General features: G+C 43.7%; 1 protein-coding gene across 1 annotated transcript in view; it reads right to left on the bottom strand.

Annotated features, from left to right (window-relative positions):
• Positions 1-738, bottom strand: part of LRIG3 (leucine rich repeats and immunoglobulin like domains 3) — a 59,258-nt gene extending 58,520 nt beyond the window's left edge. Inside the window, exon 1 of the mRNA XM_077338659.1 lies at positions 350-738. Within this exon, the coding sequence (XP_077194774.1) occupies positions 350-531 (182 nt within the window). The 5' untranslated portion in view covers positions 532-738. The remainder of the gene's footprint in view (positions 1-349) is intronic.
• Between the last annotated feature and the right edge of the window lie 22,421 nt (positions 739-23,159).

Consider the following 23,159-nt stretch of genomic DNA (forward strand, 5'->3'; position numbering starts at 1 on the left):
ATGTCCTTCGGAGTCAACCCAGCCGCCCCCGCCCCAAGTTAAGAAATCCAATACTCCATCGAACAAAAAGTGGAGGACTACATCCATATTTATGTATCCTGCTAGCGCTACTGTTTCATCGTTGCCAAGATTTCAGTGCTTTTATTACCGCTCCCCTACTCAGATTCAAGCGCGGGTGTGTGTGTGTGTGTGGGGGGGGGGGGTGAGATGCAAGAACTTCTCTCCCTCCCGGCTGCTAGTCCTCAAGCGCTAGAGGCAAAAGGCACGGCGCGTCCCCTAGCATCAGAGAGCATCCGATGGCGCCTGCGCTCGACCCCGGCGCAAAGCCCCCGTCCAAGGAGATACTTACAGCTGCTCAATCCACGCCGGGAGCGACTCGGGCACTCGGCTCAGCTTGAGGCGGCTGCAGTCCACCAGCTCTCCCAGGCAGCGGCACGGAGCCGGGCAGCCTTCGGCCAGCCCCAAAGAAAAGAGGCTACCGCAAAGAAACAGCCACGGCGGCGGCAGCAACTGGTGCGCCGAGAAGCCCATGGCTGGAGCTCCCCGCCGCTTCGGCGCACAACTTCTCCCGCCGGATGCAGGGAGGGGAGACGGCGCGGAGCCGCCGCCGCCGCTTTCAGGGCGCTCGGCGGGAGCCTTCCATGTCCCCCTTTGGCCCCCTAAATCCACCCGCGAGGCTTCCCGCTGCACAGCCAACTCCAGACACTTCGCAAAACTTTTCCGCCGCCTTCTGCCCGCCTCCCAGCTCCTGCCTGGGCCAGCCGAGCCCGCCCCCGGCCATGTGATCACAACAACGCCGGGTGCGAACCGAGGGAGGCGAGGCTGACTGAAGGGCACTCTATTCTAAAACCGTGTTTGGATAAAGGAGAAGGGTCTTTTCCCTGGAGGTGCCAACTCCGGGTTGGGGAATCCCTGGACATGTGAGCACACAGCCTGGAGACGGTGCAGCTTGCGGAGGGTTATAAGGAGCTGATCTCTGCTCTGGATATCGGTGGTAATTTGGAAGATCTCTCCCCACTGGTGGTCTTAAACATGTGGCCAATTTAAAAGACTGGAAAAAAGAGGAGAGTTTGACTGTTTCTTTGCATATTTCTGGGTAACGGATTTTAGTCCACTTTAGTGTCTGTGAATATGGAACCAGGTGTAGAATATATTTCAGATTCATTAATTAATGCAGAATATAAAACTGTGATGGGGAGAATATGCAAATCTCTTAGGTACTACAGCAGTGTCCTTTCACTGCTAGAGATATATCTACTTTATCTGGAGTGTACTCTAGCAACTGTTTTGCTTTCTCTGAGGTGAGGTTACCTCAGGTGAACAAGCTCTCCATAAATCCTGACTCATATTGTCTCCAAGAGCTGCTTCAGATATTGTGGAGTGCATATCTCACTTGTGTTTCCTATTCCCTTTGGGTTATCCACATTTTTGTCTCCATCCCCCCCCCCAACATAACCAGAGTATGATGTAGACAAGATCTTCTGGTGCCCTTCAAAGCTGTAATCCCCACCATGGTGCCTGAGAGTTGCCATAGTGCACTCTGAGATGCTTCCTAGTGTCTGCTTGCTTCTCTCCCAAAGCAGAACACTAATCCCGGTTTCCCTCCCCCCCCCTTTATTGGAATAGGAGGTACTTGAGAACATTCCATGAGACATCACCTTTAGGAAGCACCGTTTGGCATCTGGCCAGCCCAATGTCCTGTCTCAAAATTCCCAGGTTGCCCATTTGCTCAAAAAGGTAAAAAGGTTGCAGATCCCCTGGTTTAAAAAGCTGTATGTGGTCTTTTTTGTGAACCTTGTTCCTCAAAAAAAAAAAAAACTGTTTGGAAGCAGCTTTTGTGGCCCCTGCTTTCTGTTTATCAAATTAAAAAGTGCATCTCAGTGGTTTCTTAACAGGACTTCAGATTGCCAATATCAGTGGTCAGTCTTCCATGTTTGTAATAGGCATGCATTGGAATCTATGCAAAACTCAAAGCAGGCCAAGTTACCATCTCCCTTTTGATGTGGTGCTTTGAAATACTCAGTTCTCTCTCTATAAAGCCATGACCAAGATAGTCCAAGTTAGCCTGATCTCATTGGCTCTAAGAAGCTAAGCAAGGCTGGCCCTTACAAGTGTTTGGATGGGGGCTGTCCAAGAAAAGAAGAAGAGTTGGTTCTTATATGCCGCTTTTCTCTACCTGGAGTATCAAAGCGGCTTACAGTCACCTTCCCTTTCCTGTCCACACAACAGACACCCTGTGAGGGAGGTGAGGCTGAGAGAGCCCTGATATTACTGCTCGGTCAGAACAGCTTTATCAGTGCTGTGGCGAGCCCAAGGTCACCCAGCTGGCTGCACTTGGGGGAGTGCAGAATTGAACTCGGCATGCCAGATTAGAAGTCCACACTCCTAACCACTACACCAACAGGGTTGCAGAGGTAGACAATGGCAAACCATCTATGAACTTTTCTTGTCTTCAAAGCCCTATAGAGTTGCCATAAGTCAGCTGTGATTTGATGGAACTTTCCACCATTGCCATCCACAAAAAGGTCCAATTGTAGTTCTCCCCCCCCCCCCCCAGTAATAAAGGCTGTTTAAAGGTCTCTGTATTAATATTACAGGGGAAAAAAACAAAAAGTAGGAACATTGTGGCTATAAACAACTAATTTATTCAAACAAAAATCTTTCATGCACAAAGCTTTCTTGGAAATGCAATGAAAAAAAATTCACATTATGTCTTATCCTCTCGAATACATGGAGTGACCATTTTGTATTTTCTATGCACAAGGTTACACAGGAACAACTACTCTCAAACATCTGCAGCTCTGTTCACCATACTAAAGCTGTACACACATGGATGATATGTTTGCTGCTTTGTTCACACAAATATACACATCTTGACACATGAAGTTCACATTCTCCCATGATGTGTAGTTTTGAGTGCCAGAATTAAAAGGGCTAAAACTTGCCACATATTCATGTATTAATTTCCAATCTGAAGATGCTTTTCAAGACCAAATACTTCTAATAGCATGCTGATATATTGAGCCCAAAGTAGAACTTATGTGATCAGCCTTTACTATTTGCTCCCTTAATGATTCCCTTAGTTCCCAAATTCACTTTTTCTGTTTATTTGGTGGGGCAGTCCGTTGTCTTGCTGTTTGCTTTGCTGTCTGTTCCACCCAGACAATTGTGCTGCCTTTGCTTTGCTGTCTGTCCCAGTTGTTTAAATGTATATAGCTATACACTTACCCAGCCTAGGGAACTCAGGGTCTGACTAAAATTCAAAATAAAAGTCAAGGTCTGACTTTTATATTTGTCATATAATGGCACTTGAGAGGCTGATAGTAATTCAAAAGTAAAAACAACTTACTTATTTCACTTTTGAGGGGGAAATGATCAGGTAGGTATCAGGTTCAGGTCATTGAAGTATCTTTGAAGTATCAGGTTCAGGTCATAGGCAACAGGAATGAAGTAACTGTTGTGAGTTTTCCAGGTTTTGTGACCATGGCCTGGTAGTTTTAGCTGACATTTCACTAGTAACTGTGGCTGGCATCCTAAGAGACAAAACTTCAAGGGCTAAAACTACCAGACCATGGCAATACAGCCCAGAAAACCCACCACAACCAGTTGACTCCAGCCATGAAAGCCTTCAGCAGGAATGAGGTAACTTTGTCCAGTCAAGTAGCTGTTTTGTTATACAGGCAGATTTTTAAAACTGTGGAGATAGACCCTTTGGCATTGACTGAATAAACAAGCATTAGCTTCTTCTAAAAAATACTTAAATTTGTGAAAGCTGGAACATGCACACAGGTTCCAATTTTCCTTCTTAGCCCTTTGATAAGGATCACCCCCAGTTTATGAGGTGCTATTTTCCTCTGGGAAGGGTTACCTATCCCACTGTTTAAATTCAAGATCCTCCTTGGTCCTCTCATTCTGCTTAACTCTCCTTCACTTATCTCACTCTATTCTCACTCACTCTGACTCTTAACTGCCACTCCTAACTGACATTCTCAGCTGTGGAATGCCATTTGAATCCCATCACTCAACGTTCTCAGACCAGGTTAAAGCATCAACTATTTGCCGTCTATTATATATCCATGAATTAATTTCCAGCCTGGAGATACTTTTCAAGACCAAACACTTCCAACAGCATGCTACTCAGTGAAACCCTAATTGGACTACTGTGATCAGTTTTTAATGTTTGCTCCCTGTTTTAAAGTACCCCAACGTGTGAAATATACCTTTAGCTTTGGTTCAATAAAGAAATATCCAGAAATGAAAAATGAGGCAAGTCCTGTAATGTGCAAGGCTATAATCCCTAGAATTCATAGAAAACATTGCTTTTATCCATGCACATTTTTCCTTATCTTGAGTGTTGGCAAGGGTGATGACTTCAGCAAGTGTTAATAGAAGCTTTCACTTGTACCTTTCAAGATAAAGGATACAAGAAAAGTTGCCTGTACTTATCACAGCAATTTCAATATTTGTAAAAATAAATGTAAAAATAGAAAAGGTATGAGAAACAACTTTGTTCAGGGACATGCACCAAAGTGAACCACAAAAATGGGGTTTGTGCCCATCCCTAATATCCACTTTCCTTCCCTATGTACTGTGAACATCTGAGGCCGTGATCTATGTTTGCCAGGTCTCTTGCTTCAGTGGGAGAAACGGGGGGAACACAACCATTGGCATTGTTGATACCACAATAATATCATTTATGGGGCAACTAGAACTGACACCAAGGACACTAGCATTTGACAAAAATTAAAACATGGATCTTGGGCTGAATGCTAGCGTCCTTGATGGTTCAGTTACAACCAGTGTCACTGGTACAGGCAACCTAATAGACCAGATGTGGCTTGTATTTGTGAGTATTGTGCAAAACCAATGTGCAGTGCAGAAATGAGAAGACAGGGGTCGTGTTTGGAATATCTTGTAAAATAAATAAAAAGAATTATGCTGAAGAAAGAAAGTATAGCAGGTAGTTGTTTAAATAAACAAACCAAGTGCAAACTTAATATTGAACAGTAGTCCTTTTTCCTGCAGTGGCCAACCAGATGCCCCTGCAAAACCTGTTAACACAATCAGGAATCACCAACTCTCCTTCACTTTTGCCTATTCCCGAAAATGGTATTTAGTGACCTAGTACATCTGAATATGGAGTTTCCATTTAGTCATGATGCCCAAAAGCCATTGACAGGTATCTACTATCTAATCCTTTTTAAAAAGTTATCTGGATATTTCATGGCAGTAAATTCCCTAAATTAAATTTAATATTTGTGGCCAATATTTAATATATATCTCCTGGTCAATAAGGGATACGTTGCTCCTCTTGTTTTTGTTTTTCTCCTCTTCTGCCCTTTGAATTTCTTGAGTAATTGAAAGTGTTTTTTCCTCCCCTAAGGCAAGAAAATATCAATTGATAATACTTTTAATTTTATAATAGTACTAAAACTTGATGACCATTTACCAGAGTTCCTGTGATTACTCACTGCAATTTCTCTTGCCTTTGAGGAAAAAACAATACAATGTATTTAAATAATTTCCTAGTAATTAGAGATCCTTTTCTAGCGTGTCATAAGTCCACAGTGTACGCCCCAAAATGCATGTAGAATTCTCATTTGTGGTAGTAATTATACTTTACTCTATGTGATCCAAGACCCAACCGTGAAAACCAAATTATGCATAATTTGAGCCAGGCTGATTACAGCTATCGGAACCATATGAACTCTCTCTGAAAGCTTTGCCCAAGGCACCAAATGTTCAGCCATTTGTAGCATTCACCCAAATGTGGAGTGTTTGTCTCCATTACAAATAAACTCAAGCATCCTTCTGGCAATTCATGTTTAGTAACATTTGCTAATGTCTTTAAGAACTGTCCTCCATATGGTGAACGGGAAGTTAAATGCAGCCTCGTATAGGAGAAGGACAGTAATCAAACATTCATCACTAAAGAGAAAGAAAGAAAGAAAGAAAGAAAGAAAGAAAGAAAGAAAGAAAGAAAGAAAGAAAGAAAGAAAGAAAGAAAGAAAGAAAGAAAGAAAGAAAGAAAGAAAGAAAGAAAGAAAGAGGGAGGGAGGGAGGGAGGGAGGGAGGGAGGGAGGGAGGGAGGGAGGGAGGGAGGGAGGGAGAGGGGTAAAAAGACTGAAAATTATTATCTCTTAGCATGCATTTGTATATGGGATTTGAGGATACAATCATAGAAACAGAATCATAGAATAATAGAGTTGGAAGGGACCTTATGGGTCATCTAGTCCAACCCCTACACTATGCTGGACACTCACATCCCAATCACACATCTACTGTAACCTGCCACCCCTTTGCCTTCACAGAATCAGCCTCTCCGTCAGATGGCTACCTAGCCTCTGTTTAAAAAATTTCCAAAGATGGAGAACCCACCATCTCCCTAGGAAGCCTGTTCCACTGAGAAACCACTCTAACTGTCAGGAACTTCTTCCGGATGTTAAGATGGAATTTCTTTTCAATTAATTTCATCTCATTCATCTGGTTTGTCCCTCTGGGGCAAGAGAGAACAATTCTGCTTCATCCTCCATATGGTATCCTTTTAAATACTTGAAGATGGTTATCAGTCGTCTCCTCTACAGGCTAAACAGACCAAGCTCCCCCAACCTTTCTTCATACTTCTTGGTCTTCAAACCCCTCACCATCTTTGTTGCCCTCCTCTGGATGCGTTCCAGTTTGTCAACATCCCTCTTCAACTGGGGTGCCCAAAACTGAACACAGTACTCCAAGTGAGGCCGAACCAGAGCATAGTAAAATGGTACCATCATCTCCCGTGATCTGGACACGATACTCCGTTTGATACAGCCCAAAATACCATTTGCCTTTTTAGCCACTGAATCACACTGATGACTCATGTCCAATGTATGGTCTACTAAGACTCCTAGATCCTTTTTGCACATGCTACTGCCAAGACAAGTCTCTCCCATCTTATATTGGTGTATTTGGTTTTTCCTACCTAAATGAACTTCATTTTATTCAGTTTAGCCCACTTCTCGAGCCTATCAAGATCATCCTGTATTCTGTTGCTGTCTTCAGTTGTGTTTGCTATCCCTCTCAGTTTAGTATTGTCTGCAAATTTAATATCCCCTCTAATCCCTCATCCAAATTATTTCTAATCACAGCCTTATTCTTTTTTCACATGGATATTCTTGGAAACAAGCCATGCATTATTGTAGAATGCCACTGTCATAGAGATGCAATTTCAAATTAAGTAAATTTATTGTCTAAAGGTAGGTTTGTGCTCTATCTAGAAATTACAAGGGGAAGGAAGGGGGAAAATGCATCCTGGATTCTACTAATCAGAATTCTGAATTGCATAGAAGGCATGACACAGTTGTGACATTGTACTTAAAGCTGTAATGACTGGAGTGTGTGAACATCAGAAAGAAGAAAAGGGATCTATCTTTCAACATTTGATATAGTGTCTCATGAAATCTGTTTGGAAAAATTACTTCCAAGAGATTTGATAGCACAGTCAAAAGAGTGTGGTGTTGTGGGCTTTAAATAAAGGGGAGTCGACTGCAGCTGTAAAACACCAGGGTGCTACACTGGTAATTGGCATGAGAAGAGATTATTTGTTCCAGTAGCACTCTTCACAATCATGAACTGTAACATGAATTCTATGTTTAATAGTGGTAAGGATTGCTAATATGAGTAAAATCTTATTGTGTAGAGTTTGGGTTGCTGCACATCAAAGAAAATTTTGAGGAGGTGGGAAAAGTGCAGAAAAAGGAAATCCAAGTGAACATGAGACTGGAGCTCCTTTCCTATGAAGCAAGGCAGAAGCATCTGGGGATGTTTAGTTTATAAAAAAGGCAACCAAGTATGCATGGTGTAGACAAAGTTAATAGATACTCTCTTATAATACTAGAACTCAGGGTTATCCCATGAAACAGCCTGGCAATGTATTCAAGACAAACAAAAAGAAGTACTACTTCACAGAACAGGAACTCACTGCCACAAGATGTGATGATGGCCACTAGATGTCTTTAAAAGAGGGCTGAATAGATCTATGGGGGATGGTTATGTGATTGTCTGTGCTAGCCAGATGGGACCTTTAGGCTCAGAAGCAAACTGCTTTCCACCGGCAGGTGCTAGAGAGCAATTGGCTGTTAAGTGCTTGTGGGTCCTGCTTGTGGTATCTAAATTAGTATTGTTGGAAACAGGATGCTGGACTAGATTAATTTGATCCAGCATGGCTGCTCTTCTGTTTCTTTGTTCCCATGGCTAGTCAAATTGATCTATCCCATACGGGAAATAGCTGTGGGCTTTTCGCACCGGGATCTTTGTTGCAAATTGGTCACTGAACGAAAAATCGCCATTTAAAATAGTGGAATTCGTCGTTATGCATACCTGCCTTTGTAGTGGAATCCAGTTGCGTTTTGTAGCGTTTCCCGCAGCTTCCGGTCTCGGCAGAAAAGGAAGCGCTATTTCCAAGCTCGTCCCGTCCCTGGCCGTCAAGCAGCCAATGGGCAGCCGTTAGCATGCTCCCTTTCCCTTTAAGAAAGGTTTAAAAAAAAAAAAACAGACCCATTGTAACGAATCTGTGTAGATTCGTTGCAACGGAGAGACCCATCCAGCTGCCTAATGTGAGCTGTCGTTTGATCGTATGATCGTTGCCACGCTGCCTCGAGTGATAAACCCCCCCCCCCCTCACGGGCCCGATTTTCGGCTGAATTAATGTGTAAAAAATAAAGGGACTTTATTTCAGCAAACGGGCTTTTATGTGGTTTGTGCTTAGTGACTAAAGGTGAAGGACTGAAGCCAGGGAAGCCTCTAAACAGAAAGTGGCTCGCTGGTGCGTTTATCCCCGCTCGCTCGGAGAAAAAAAAATGGCGATCGCTTTGCCGGAAGTTTGGAGGACAGGCTCAGGAGGAGGGACTTTGAAGAAACCGCAACAATGTTAACGCACAGGTCTTTATCGCTAGTGTTGCAGATTGTTTGCAAGAGTGTAGCGCTTTCCGGAGGGTGAATCCACTTTTTGGGATTCCCCTGAAAGCGCTACAACGAAGCGCTTTTTGCTGATCGGTTTCAGGAGTGTTGCAGATTGTCTACGACGTCGTGCGTTATGGCAAATCAATAGCAATTCCAATGAGCAACCATTGTGCGATTTTGAAGCCGTGCAAAAAGCCCCCTGATCTATCCCATACGGGATCTATCCCATACGGGAAATATGTATATTTACATTTCATGTGCTTGACATTCATGTTTCTTGACATTAGCAGATACATTGTCAATAAAGCTCCTATGACTTCGATTGTTGCTTGAGAGCCAGCATGAACTTGTAGTTAGAATGTTGGATGAGGATCTACTTCAAATCCCCACTTGGCCGTGGAAGCTTGGTGAGTGACCTTGGGCCTAACCTACCTGACAAAGCTGAAACAAGGATACAATGAAGAAGAGAAGAACGATATATGCCATTTTAGGTCCCCACTGGGGAGAGAGTCAGGATGTAAGTAAAAATAAAATTTAAGAAGTTTGCCTAGCAAGCACTGGTCCTCCCATTACTGGTGCTCTATCAGGCCAACTATTCTGGACTAGTTTTATTCACCTTTTTGTTGCAGTCATTTTAAGGGACTGGAACATTGCCCAGGTGATTCTACTCTGCATAAAAATATATGGCCTTAAAACAGATATTTCAATAGTTTCCACCTTTTTCACAAATTAATTTTCACATGGTTGCCAATGAAACAAAATAAATGGGTAAGTAGTCCAAGGTGTTTAATGAAAACTGAGGGGGAAGGAACTGTGGGCATCATAGGCAGGAAGGTAGCTGGCTAGTATCAACATGGTGCAGGGCTTCTGACTGGCTGAGATTGCTCACTGCAGGTACACCCTCTGAACGAATCAGCAACCTTACTCCACCTAGTCAGGGACTCCAGCAACTCCAGATTCCAGTATTTTATTAACCCACTTTTCTCCATTCAATGCAGGCTAATAGTGTCAAATACACACGCACATACACTATAACAGAAAGCCATCAAATTTCACGAATGTATAAACACAAGTTACCTAGCAACAAATATAGAATCATAGAATCATAGAATCATAGAGTTGGAAGGGGCCATACAGGCCATCTAGTCCAACCCCCTGCTCAACGCAGGATTAGCCCTAAGCATCCTAAAGCATCCAAGAAAAGTGTGTATCCAACCTTTGCTTGAAGACTTCCAGTGAGGGAGTGCTCACCACCTCCTTAGGCAGCCTATTCCACTGCTGAACTACTCTGACTGTGAAAAACTTTTTCCTGATATCTAGCCTATATCGTTGTACTTGAAGTTTAAACCCATTACTGCGTGTCCTCTCCTCTGTAGCCAGCAGAAACAGCATCGTGCCCTCCTCCAAGTGACAACCTTTCAAATACTTAAAGAGGGCTATCATGTCCCCTCTCAACCTCCTTTTCTCCAGGCTGAACATTCCCAAGTCCCTCAACCTATCTTCATAGGGCTTGGTCCCTTGGACCAATATAGCTTTCAGTGGGCGTGTGACAATGCAGATGTCTTGCCCATGATCGAAACAATCTCTTTTCCTGGCAGGCCAGCAATCACAGTGTTATCTCACATTTCTTTTTGGTATGGCCTCCAGGACTCCTCTCTGAGAGCCACACAATGGCTGTTTTTTTCCTACCCCCTAGAGCTACCTCACTAGTTACTGCATATTCAAGTGCTCCTCCATCACAAGATAGTCATCAACTACATTTCTGTGGTGTTTCCATGAATTTGAAGGGATTAACACAAGCATGTGCTCCAGTTGGAGGCTGAATAATCAACCTATTATAGGGCACTGTTTCTGGTTATTACTCCCTCAGACTGTCTTCTGGCAACTTACCAGTCTGTTTAGTCCTCTGACAAGTTGAGAAATAACTTTACTTCACTGGGGCATCCACACTCTCTGGGACTGAGCATATTTTCCATCCAAGTAGCAATAAAGGATGTGTTATGACTAGATAAATGAGAAATTGGTTAACGAGTTTCAAATTGCTTATTGCCTAAGGAACATTTTAAATAAACTTTCCTTAGATGTTACTTCATTTTAAGACTGCAAGCTTAATACAGACATTGAAATGGAGTGAAGAAAGGCTAAAAAGATTTCCTTTGAAGCTTCAAGGACATAGGAAAAAAACATTTAAAGACAAATACTTTTCTTTGATTTGCACATTCCTTCAATTTTAAGATGTGGAAAACAATCCTGGGAAACAAAAAGAAGAGCAAAGTGCAATAGCTAGATTTTAAAGCCTGCCTGGACAACCTATACCTGCTTTCGTTTTTGTCTTACATTCAAAAACATTTGACTCATTTAATCATACTTTTGATTGAGCAGTATTTTCCCTTATCTGCAAGTTATATATGGTGTTCTTTTTAAAAGAATATGGTCTGTAGCTAGGAGATAAGTAATATGAGATACTAGAAAGGATGGCGATGGCTTGGGTCTAAATATGAGGCTGGTTGTAGGATTCCGTGGCTCTGGGGGCAAGGCACCCTTTAATCTTCCAGGTGTGCAAACAGGAGCCAGCATGGTACAGTGGTGAGAGTGTCAGACTATGATCTGGGAAACAATACTTCAAATTTTACTCTGCTATGAAACTCTTTGGGTAACTTAGGGCCAGTAATTTTTCACCATTTTCACAGGATTGCTGTTGTGAGAATAAAACTGAGGGAGGAGAACAATATTCTCAGTCATCTTGAGTCCCCATTGGGGAGAAAAGCATAATATAAGTATATCTAACAGCAAATGCCCCCTTCAAGGATCGCTGCCTTGTTGTGGCAAGGGGGCTTGCGTAGTTCAGTGAAGCTATGAGCTATGCCGTGCAGGGCCACCCAAGACGGACAGGTCATAGCTGAGAGCTCTGACAAAAGGTGATCCACTGGAGAAGGAAATGGCAAACCACTCCAGTATCTTTGCCATGAAAACTCTATGGACAGTTCCAATAGGCATAACGATATGACGCTGGAAGATGAGCCCCTCAGGTCGGAAGGTGTCCAATATGCTACTGGGGATGAGCAGACGGCTAGTACGAGTAGCGCCAGAATGAATGAAGCGGCTGGGCCAAAGCCGAAAGGACGCTCAGTTGTGGAAGTAACTGGTGGCGAAAAGACAGTCCGATGCTGTAAAGATTTTTATTCCATAGGAACCTGGAACGTCAGATCCATGAATCAAGGCAAGCTGGACGTGGTTAAACAAGAAATGAGAAGACTGAACATCGACATTTTAGGAATCAGTGAACTAAAATGGACAGGAATGGGTGAATTTAATTCAGATGACCATCAGGTATACTACTGTGGACAAGAATCTCGCAGAAGAAATGGAGTAGCCTTCATAATCAATAAGAGAGTAGGAAAAGCAGTCTTGGGATACAATCCCCAAAATGACAGAATGATCTCAGTTCGAATCCAAGGCAAACCATTCAACATCACAGTGATCCAGGTCTACGCCCCAACCACTGCTGCTGAAGAGGATGAAGTTGATCAGTTCTATGAAGCCCTACAACACCTTCTAGAAGCAACGCCCAAAAATGATGTGCGTATCATCATGGGGGATTGGAATGCTAAAGTAGGAATCCAAAAGATAACCGGGATAACAGGCAAGTTTGGCCTTGGAGTACAAAATGAAGCAGGGCACAGGCTGGTAGAATTTTGTCAAGAGAATACAATGGTCATAGCAAACACTCTTTTCCAGCAACCCAAGAGACGACTCTATACATGGACATCACCAGACGGTCAACACAGAAATCAGATTGACTATGTGCTCTGCAGCCAAAGATGGAAAAGTTCTATCCAGTCAATAAAAACAAGACCAGGAGCTGATTGTGGTTCAGATCATGAGCTTCTTGTTGCAAAATTTAGGCTTAAATTGAAGAAAGTAGGGAAAAGCACTAGGCCGCTCAGGTATGAACTAAATCATATCCCCGACGAATACACAGTGGAGGTGACAAATAGATTTAAGGAATTAGATCTGATAGACAGAGTGCCTGAAGAACTATGGACGGAGGTTCGCAACATTGTACAAGAGGTAGCAACTAAAACCATCCCAAAGAAAAAGAAATGCAAGAAATCAAAATGGCTGTCTGAGGAAGCTTTACAAATAGCTAAGGAGAGAAGGGAAGTGAAAGGCAAGGGAGAAAGAGAAAGATACACCCAATTGAATGCAGAATTCCAGAGAAAAGCTAGAAGAGATAAGAATGCCTTCTTAAATGAACAGTGCAAACAAATAGAAGAAAACAATAGAATGGGGAGGACCAGAGATCTTTTCAAGAAAATTGGAGATATGAAGAGAACGTTTCATGCAAAGATGGGTATGATAAGGGACCAAAATGGTAGGGACCTCACAGAAGCAGAAGAGATCAAACAAAGGTGGCAAAATTATACAGAAGAACTATACAAGAGCGAGCTTAACATCCCTGATGACCACAATGGGGTAGTTACTGACCTGGAGCCAGACATCCTGGAATGTGAAGTCAAATGGGCCTTAGGAAGTCTGAGCAACAATAAAGCTAGTGGTAGTGACAGCATTCCAGTTGAACTATTCAAAATCTTAAAGGACGATGCAGTAAAAGTGCTACACTCAATATGCCAGCAAATTTGGAAAACTCAACAATGGCCACAGGATTGGAAAAGGTCAGTTTACATTCCAATCCCAAAGAAGGGCAATGCCAAAGAATGTTCAAACTACCGCACCATCGCACTAATTTCTCATGCTAGCAAAGTTATGCTCAAAATCCTACAAGCTAGGCTCCAGCAATATGTGGACCGAGAACTTCCAGAAGTACAGGCAGGATTTCGAAGAGGCAGAGGAACTAGAGATCAAATTGCCAACATACGCTGGATCATGGAGAAAGCTAGGGAGTACCAGAAGAACGTCTACTTCTGCTTCATTGACTATGCTAAAGCCTTTGATTGTGTGGAGCACAACAAATTGTGGCAAGTTCTTAAAGAGATGGGAATACCAGAGCATCTTATTTGTCTCTTGAGAAATTTATATGCAGGTCAAGAAGCAACAGTGAGAACTGAACATGGAATCACTGACTGGTTCAAAATTGAGAAAGGAGTTCGGCAAGGCTGTATACTGTCGCCTTGCCTATTTAACTTGTATGCAGAGCACATCATGAGAAATGCGGGATTAGAGGAGTCACAAATTGGGATCAAGATTGCAGGGAGAAATATCAACAACCTCAGATATGCAGATGATACCACTCTAATGGCAGAAAGTGAAGAGGAACTAAAGAGCCTGTTGATGCGGGTGAAGGAGGAGAGTGCAAAAGTTGGCTTGAAACTCAACATCAAGAAAACAAAGATCATGGCATCCGGCCCTCTCAATTCCTGGCAAATAGAAGGGGAAGAAATGAAGATAGTGACAGGTTTTATTTTCCTGGGCTCCAAGATCACTGCAGATGGGGACTGCAGCAAAGAAATTAAAAGACGCTTGCTCCTGGGGAGGAAAGCTATGGCAAATCTAGACAGCATCCTAAAAAGCAGAGACATCACCCTGCCAACAAAAGTGCGTTTAGTCTTCCCAGTTGCAATGTATGGCTGCGAAAGTTGGACCATAAGGAAGGCCGAGCGTCAAAGAATTGAGGCTTTTGAACTCTGGTGCTGGAGAAGACTCTTGCGAGTCCCTTGGACTGCAAGGCGAACAAACCAGTCAGTCCTAGAGGAGATCAGCCCTGACTGCTCTTTAGAAGGCCAGATCCTGAAGATGAAACTCAAATATTTTGGCCACCTCATGAGAAGGAAGGACTCCCTGGAGAAGAGCCTAATGCTGGGAGAGATCGAGGGCAAAAGAAGAAGGGGACGACAGAGAATGAGGTGGATGGATGGAGTCACTGAAGCAGTAGGTGCAAACTTAAATGGACTCCGGGGAATGGTAGAGGACAGGAAGGCCTGGAGGATCATTGTCCATGGGGTCGCGATGGGTCGGACACGACTTCGCACATAACAACAACAACAACAGCAAATAAACCAGGAATCCTTGCACTGTTTTAATGTAATGATAAATTACGGCAGGGGTAGTCAAACTGCGGCCCTCCATATGTCCAAATGCTGGCAGGGGCTCATGGGAATTGTAGTCCATGGACATCTGGAAGGCCGCAGTTGACTACCCCTGAACTACAGTTACCAACTCTGGGTTTGGAAATTCCAGGGTATTTATGGGTGGACCCTGGGCAGGGCAGGGTTTAGGGATAGGAGGACAAGGACCTCAAAATGCCTTTCAAAGTTGCCATTTTATGCAGGAAAACTGATCTCTGTCATCTGCAAACTGGCTGTAATTCCAGAAGATCTCCAGGCTCCATCTGGAAGTTGGAAACCCTGGGGTTCTGTATTCTTAACCCAATCTTAGGCATGTTTTTTTTCTTAATTTAGTCACATGGATTTCTCTAGGGCTTGCTTTAAATTAAGGGTGCAATCCAAACACAAAGTTAAAAAAACAGCAGCCTAACAATCATTGGAGAGGCATTGGAGAGGCATATTATGGATATCCCATATGATCCCATATTCTTTTTTTCAGATTGTTTTTCTAGAGCAGGGGTAGTCAAACTGCGGCCCTCCAGGTGTCCATGGACTACAATTCCCATTAGCCCCTGCCAGCGAATGCTGGCAGGAGCTCATGGGAATTGTAGTCCATGGACATCTGGAGGTCTGCTATTTGACTACCCCTGTTCTAGAGGGTTGCCAGCTCCAGGATGTGAAATTCCTGGACATTTGGAAGGTGGAGCTGGGGAGTCTGAGGTTTGGGAAGTGGGGACCTTAGCACAGTATAATATAAGAGACTCTACCATCAAAAGAAGCCATTTCATCCAGCGGAACTGATCTCTCTAGCTTGGAAATTATTTGCAATTCTGGAAGAACTCCAACCTCCTCCTGGAAGTTGGTAACCTTGTTTCCCTACCTCCCCCCATTAAATAGCATGTACATGAGGTTCCTATTATTTACAACTGAAGTTATTGTGGAATTATGCTAGACACAATCCACAGTCATTAAAGTCTGTAAGAGTTTACCATTAGAGCCTGCAGAGGCCCTTCCCATCTTCCCAAGCCTGCTGTGCTACTTCCTTGGCAAGGTTTCTGTATTCCACCGATGGTGCCCAAGTTACCAAACAGCTATTTGGGTATCACAGTTCTACAGAGTGGGCGTCACTGCTGACAAGAACTGGTGCCGTGTTGTCAGCCAGCAGCCGCAGAATTCTTATCCAGACTCCTGGCTGTGCTTCAGGAGTATTCAGCACATGCAGGCTTTCCTAGATTCATCATTAATTTCCAGCCAGATGGATGAGGTAGAAGGAACTCTTTGGATGAGAGTATTCAGCCTATGTATATGCTAAGGAGACTGCTGGATCAAGACTATAGATTTTTGTTTAAAGTAACATTTCCTTCTCTGTTTTTCTTTCACTTGAACTGAAACATGTTATTCCAAAAATACAGATCAGACTCCCTTCGAGTATGGAAAACCTCCACTACTGAGCATTTGGTTAAATTCAGACACACTGTGAGGTAATATGAACCTGTCTTATAATGAAACAGCAATTTTTATAGCAGAGACTGAAATCTGAAAACACTTGAGAAAGATTTAAGCTGTCCAAGATGTCTGGTCTATTTAAATGACTGCTAGTGTTTTTGTTTTCTATATTTTTACTATCATTCTTTGGTGAAAGTGCCTTATTTGTATGCCTTTTCTCCCTTTCTCGGGAATAAAAGTAACCTTCAGAATGTCCTAATAACTTCTAGTGGTTTGTTGTCCACTGAGTGAGAGTGTGCAATACTTTCACAAGACCAGGACTGCCCATAAACATGTAGCAACTTGAGGGTAACTTCTTCTATATATTCAGAAAACATGTTGCAAGATGGTACAGGATTGATTTGAAGAGGTCTGGCAACAAAGATGATATATTCAAATATAAGTGCCTCCAAACTGCCAATTGTCCTCAGGCAGAGATTTGCTTCAGAAGTTTTCAGCTGAGCAGCCCAGGAACATCACTGTAATCAGTTGAATAAAAGGCTTGAGAACTTTCTGGAAGAGCTATAGGACGGCAGCCATGCTTATTTTACACAGTATGGTAGAGGTGGGGGCGGTGTGTATGTGTGTGTGTGTGTGTGATTCTATTCCTAGCTGAGTGCACTCCTAAACAACCAATTAGACATTCCAAGGAAATGCTTGAGCCTGTAACAGGACAAGGGATGAAATTTGATTTGCAGAGATTCTAAGGCTGCAAAAAAATATTTTAGGGTTGACTGGAAAATGTTAATGTTTGCAGAGAGAAGAATTCTACTCCATTAAAACATAGGGGATGGAGTAGAGCACCTGGAATATATTGCACATCTCATTCATAGACCCATTATGCATGGAGGGGAAGGTCTGCCTCAGAGCTGGAATGACGGTGGCGGAAATCCCCGATAATGCATGCTGCCAGCAGAAGCCGAGCGAAGGTTCGACGCAGGCTGCTGAAAAACCTGCATTAGGGAAACACAGAAGAAAGAGAAGCCTGCCGCCCGGCCAGGACACAATCATATACAGCACCGGAGAGCATAATCGGGGAGGGCCGCTGCCGTCGCAACAGCCCTGCGCTCCATCCTGCGGTCTCCGGTCCCTCGATTGCTGCGGGCCGCTGTGCCCTCCCTTGCCCTCTGCATCTGCTGGCTTGCCCCCCTTCCATTTCTGGCAGTCTGAGCGAACCCGACATATGCGTCATATGTTCATGCGTGTGCCCTCGGTGGCCCGGCTGTTGGGCGCTTCCGGCGCAGTGGGGTCCGGGTCCAGGAAGCCCCGCACTATGCTCCCGTCTTGTTTGCTCCGCATTGCTGTCTCTTCGGCCATCGCCCCTGGCTGCTCTGGGCGTTGCTGCCATGCTGTTCGTAAAGGCTTGCTGCGCAGCTTTCTCCTCCACATCTTCCATCAGACCCCCACCCGACGTACCGGCAGCTGTGCATAATGGGTCTTAGCCTGACCAGCATGATCTCTTCTTATATGGCCCAAGATTCCCATCATGCACAGAAAGTGATGACGACCAGATCCCTACATATATGCCCAGGGATAGAGGTTGGACAAAGCACAGGCAATTTCACATGTCATTTTGGAATGATCTCAGCAACTGTCAAAAAGAAGAATATTCTGAGTTGATCTCTCAAAATACTTCTGCTTCAAATGTATTTCAATAGCCACAATTAGGTTCAAGTCAGGTTCTAGCTAGGACATAGAATCAAAAATCATAGAATCATAGAATCATAGAGTTGAAGGGCCCATACAGGCCATCTAGTCCAATCCCCTGCTCAACGCAGGATCAGCCCTAAGCATCCTAAAGCATCCAAGAAAAGTGTGTATCCAACCTTTGCTTGAAGACTACCAGTGAGGGGGAGTTCACCACCTCCTTAGGCAACCGATTCCACTGCTGAACTACTCTGACTGTGAAATTTTTTTCCCTGATATCTAGCCTATATCGTTGTACTTGTAGTTTAAACCCATTACTGCGTGTCCTCTCCTCTGCAGCCAACAGAAACAGCATCCTGCCCTCCTCCAAGTGACAACCTTTCAAATACTTAAAGAGGGCTATCATGTCCCCTCTCAACCTCCTTTTCTCCAGGCTGAACATTCCCAAGTCCCTCAACCTATCTTCATAGGGCTTGGTCCCTTGGCCCCAGATCATCTTCGTCACTCTCCTCTGTACCCTTTCAATTTTATCGATGTCCTTCTTGAAGTGAGGCCTCCAGAACTGCACACAGTACTCCAGGTGTGGTCTGACCAGTGCCGTATACAATGGGACTATGACATCTTGTGATTTTGATGTGATGCCCCTGTTGATACAGCCCAAAATGGCATTCACCTTTTTTACTGCTGCATCACACTGCCTGCTCATGTTTAGTTTACAATCCACAAGTACCCCAAGGTACAAAAAAGTACACCTTAGTGCTTCTTCAGCTCAGTAGGGTTACCAACATGGTCGTGGGAAAATCCTGGAAATCTGAGGGTGGTGCCTGAGATGAACAGAGTCTGCAGAGGGGAAGGAGTTAAGAGGCAATGTTATACCAACCTATAGTTTCAATTTCTCCTGGTTTCTATGGAGAATCCCAGAATCCACTCTCCTAAATTTCCATTTGTTCCAGAAAACTAGGTGTAAACTGCACGGAGCTTTTATTCCAACCCCAGATCGATTCAGTCCCTGCCCTCTACACAGAATGCGATTTCCATTTGGATTTTGGCCGATTTAAATTTTCCTTCTGCAGCAAGAAGGATTGATCCGGAATGACCCTACCTTTATTGTGTGATATCTCAGAGTGCTGTTAATCCTCAATATCCAGATTGGAAAAAAAGCTCTGTGGTAGAGAACCTCTGATAGGCTACATGTGGTCATGTGACAAGTTTGCCTTAAAGGACAGGCCCCAAATTTCTCTCAACTTCTGTCGGTCCTGCATTTTTCCTCCCTCCTCTGCCTTTTTCGATCCTCTCCCCCTCCCCTCCAAGAAAAGAAAGAGGCTCCCTGCCTGGCTCCTCTCCCCCCCCCCTTCAAGAAAAGAAAGAAAGAGGCTTGGCTCCCACCCCCTTCTGAACTACCCTAACCACGTCCAGAAGACTTTCCTGTTTCAATGGGGAGGGGGGGGGAGAGGAAGATCCGAGTTCAAAGCGATCTGAATTCAACAGGACTGACAATGGAATAAACAAAGTAAGTGCAGACTCTGCCCTGGTCTCCAGCTGAGTTCACATGTTGCAGTGAATGCATGTGCATTGTGCATGTGCGTCATTCATGTACATCAGTTTGTAAGAAAGAGCCAACACACATTTACTTCTCAGCTTAAACCCTGAATCAGTACCTGATAAATCTAGGGGTCATATCACATATACAGCTCTATGTACACTGAATGGAACAAGGGAATTACACAACACATGTATAGAGAACAATCCACTGTACCCTGTATACAGAGTGCACCTGCATTCACCGTAACATGTGAATAGAACTTCTGTAACCTGGTGATCAGTTGTCATTCCCAGACATCTAGAGGGTGGAAATTCTGGCTCCGATCTTGGGCCTATCAACACTATCCTACATGAATGTCATATTAGAAAAGGTTACAATATATCAGGCTTGTCAGGGGGAAAAACAATTTCTTATGCTTGGAATATGGAATACTAGGACTGCACTCTAGAACAACAGTCCCCGCTTGATGTGCATGGGTGCCATAGCAACCTCCAAGGCCTTTCCCAGTGCAGGCCAAGTGCTTTTAGAAAAGTTCGGGGCTTAGATAAGGCTTTTGTACAACATGGCTTCTGACTGGCTGTGCAGATAAAAGTCATCCTTTTAAAAAGAGTTACTGACTAAAATGTTGAAGAGGTGCTATTAGAGTTATATATAACTGCTGTCCCTGATGTAATGTGGTAGGCTCTGCCTCCTGTGAAAGCCATAATCTGATTGACTGGCAGGAGGGCATTTGGGCTGGAATAAGACATCACACCACTGGTTGGCATTAAACATGGCCACAGCTTTATTGTCCTCCCACCAGAGGATTGGCACCACATGGGAGAGGGAGTCTGACCTAGCAGTGAACAGAGTGCACTGAAGCCCCCAGAGGTGCCCTGGAGACCTGCACTGTTTCCAGCCAGGAGAGCAAGATCCCCTTGCTCACTGGAGTCCACTAATAAGGGAAGCGAACTCTGTGGAGGGGCCAATGGGCACAAACCTCATTTGGTTTCTCCCCAGGCCACCTGGCAAAACAAGCCCTGGCCTCCCAGCCAGGTCAGCTGGGCTACATGCCACCTCTTAGAGAGGCCCCAAACCCCAGGGAGTTGGATAGCAAGCAGATTCCCTGCCAACAGGCTCCACACCATGCACACCCACAGCTGTGACAAATTGCTTATAATGTCTTAAACATCAGGTTCAGCAACAAGAACCCCATTACACAACCAAATTCCCAGGCAGGTAGAAGGGAAGTTGTTCCTTCGGTGTCTATTGCCCAAGAGGCGGACCCCAAGCCCATGGCGCCTTTTATAGGCGCCATGGGCTCACCTCATGCCTTGCTGCCACCACACTCACTGCAGGTATGCAGTGTGCATCCTTTCAGCTGGCCATTGGAAAAGCTCCCTCCCTCTGCAGCCAGCCCCCCATGATGGCAACCAGCAGCCCTGGACAGTCACAGCTGCACATTATCTCTACCCCCTATGGCATGGCCACCACCCCATATCATACTTCCAAAGATACCTGCAGACTCAAAATGGTTGGAGATCCCTGCTCTAGACAGTTCCTGAGTACGATAGTTCATGAAATTTAAAAACAGACTTTATAAAATACCTTTTCCATTCCAAATATGCCCACAGATCAGCCAACAAATATTGCCCTTGAGCATAACTATTACATATTTTGCTGGGAAGGCATTCTACAGGCTTTGTAAATTGCCATGTAATTAAAGATGGTAACATCCGCAGTAAAATGAAACTTAGATAAATGTCAGCCAGTGCAGTTGCTACCAAGACATATGGAAAATTTTAAAAACTAGTTTGGATTTAGGTCAAACTATGAGGAAACTTTAAGAGTTTAGTAGTCCCTAGTATATGATTCCATATAACACTTTGACTTTACTGTGTAGCTGGGGTTTTTTTCTTTTTCTCAAATCAAGCTTTTATTTTTAGCGTCCTGAGAACAAACTAGTCTATAGGATATGCAGCTGAGGAATACATGGTGAAAGGAGAGATTTCACTGTTTCTACCTCCATTGGTTTCCCAACTTTGACCATCCCTCCCTACAGCTCTTGATGTCCCCATGAAGGGGAAAGTACCTGAGTTCTAGGCCTAGTCTGCACACAATAGACAATGCACTTTCAATGTGCTTTGGCAGCTGGATTTTCCTGTGCAGAACAGGAAAATCTACTTCTAAAGTGAATTGAAAGTGCATTATCTATTGTGTGCAGACTAGGCCCTAGTATATTTCCCTTCATGGGCCAAATAGCAATTGGAATTCTATAGAGGAAATTATTGACCTCAATAATTTCCATTCAGTATTTATAATGAACCATAAAATGTTTTTGTATGATCTCCCCCCACCCCCACCTCATTTGGCTGGATAGAAGTCTTGTCTGAATGAGATTCAGAGCCACTGAAGATGGCCAAGCATAGGAGAGAAACTTCTCCATCTCTCACCAAATGAGGAGCTGCTGACTTTGTTTTTAACACATGGCCAAATGCCCCAACAATACCCAGACAGGAACTTCAAACACTACAATGAGTTTTAAGGTTTACAGAGTTCCAGTTAAGGACTGGAATGAAGACTATAAATGTTTTAGTAGAATAAGCATATGTCAGCATGCACAGTTTACCACAGATTTTCACATCAGTTGAGTTGTAAAGCTTTGATTTGTACTCTGTGTTTGGGTTTCACGCGATTTTTTTTCTTTGATATTCTTGTTTGTTTCTGAATTGCAGTCTATTTATTTTGCAGCCAAAAGAATAAAACTTTTAAAAAGAAGATTGGGGATGTCACTTGTGGTGGTGGAACTGAACTTTTTTGTGTGTTGCTTTCAGAAGTCACTCTATTGCAGCTGCACAGTAGCATTAAATTAAACCCTCCTATTCAAGTTCCTGATGTTCCAAAATAAGAAGAGCTAAAGAAAGAAGGAATTAGGATATTAGTGGAAATCATTTTCTTTTAATTACACATTGAGGCTCCAAATGTATCTTCGGTTAGGCAAGATCAAGCTTTTTCAACCAGGGTTTCATGAAACTCTGGGTTTTATGGATGGCCCTTGAAGAGTTTGTTGAATGGGTGGGAGTTATTTTTTTTAATTTGTTAAACATTTATTGGGTGATATGACCATATATGGTCATGTTGACCCCCCCAAGTGGCCAATGATGGGCCTGGAGAGGGTGGCACCAGCTATGCTCCCAACCATATTCTGCATGATTGCACCACTTCCAGGGGCTCTTGAAGCCTGAACTTTCCAGGGTAAAAAAGTTGAGAAAGGCTGGGCTAGATTAAGCCAGGAAAGCCGCCTTGTACTTTAACCTTAATATTTTTGACTGTACTAAAAGTTTTTAGAATAATATCTCTGGAAATAGCTCTGCCTAATTGAGTCATCTTTCTAACTTGTCTTTCTGGGCCTTGGCTGCAACTTTCTAAAACCAAACTAGCTGGCATTTATAGTTCCACAATTAACATTTAGTTATGCAAATGCTGTCTATTTTTGCCTATAT

The sequence above is a fragment of the Paroedura picta genome, chromosome 5, assembly GCF_049243985.1.
Source record: "Paroedura picta isolate Pp20150507F chromosome 5, Ppicta_v3.0, whole genome shotgun sequence".
Lineage (NCBI taxonomy): Eukaryota > Metazoa > Chordata > Lepidosauria > Squamata > Gekkonidae > Paroedura > Paroedura picta.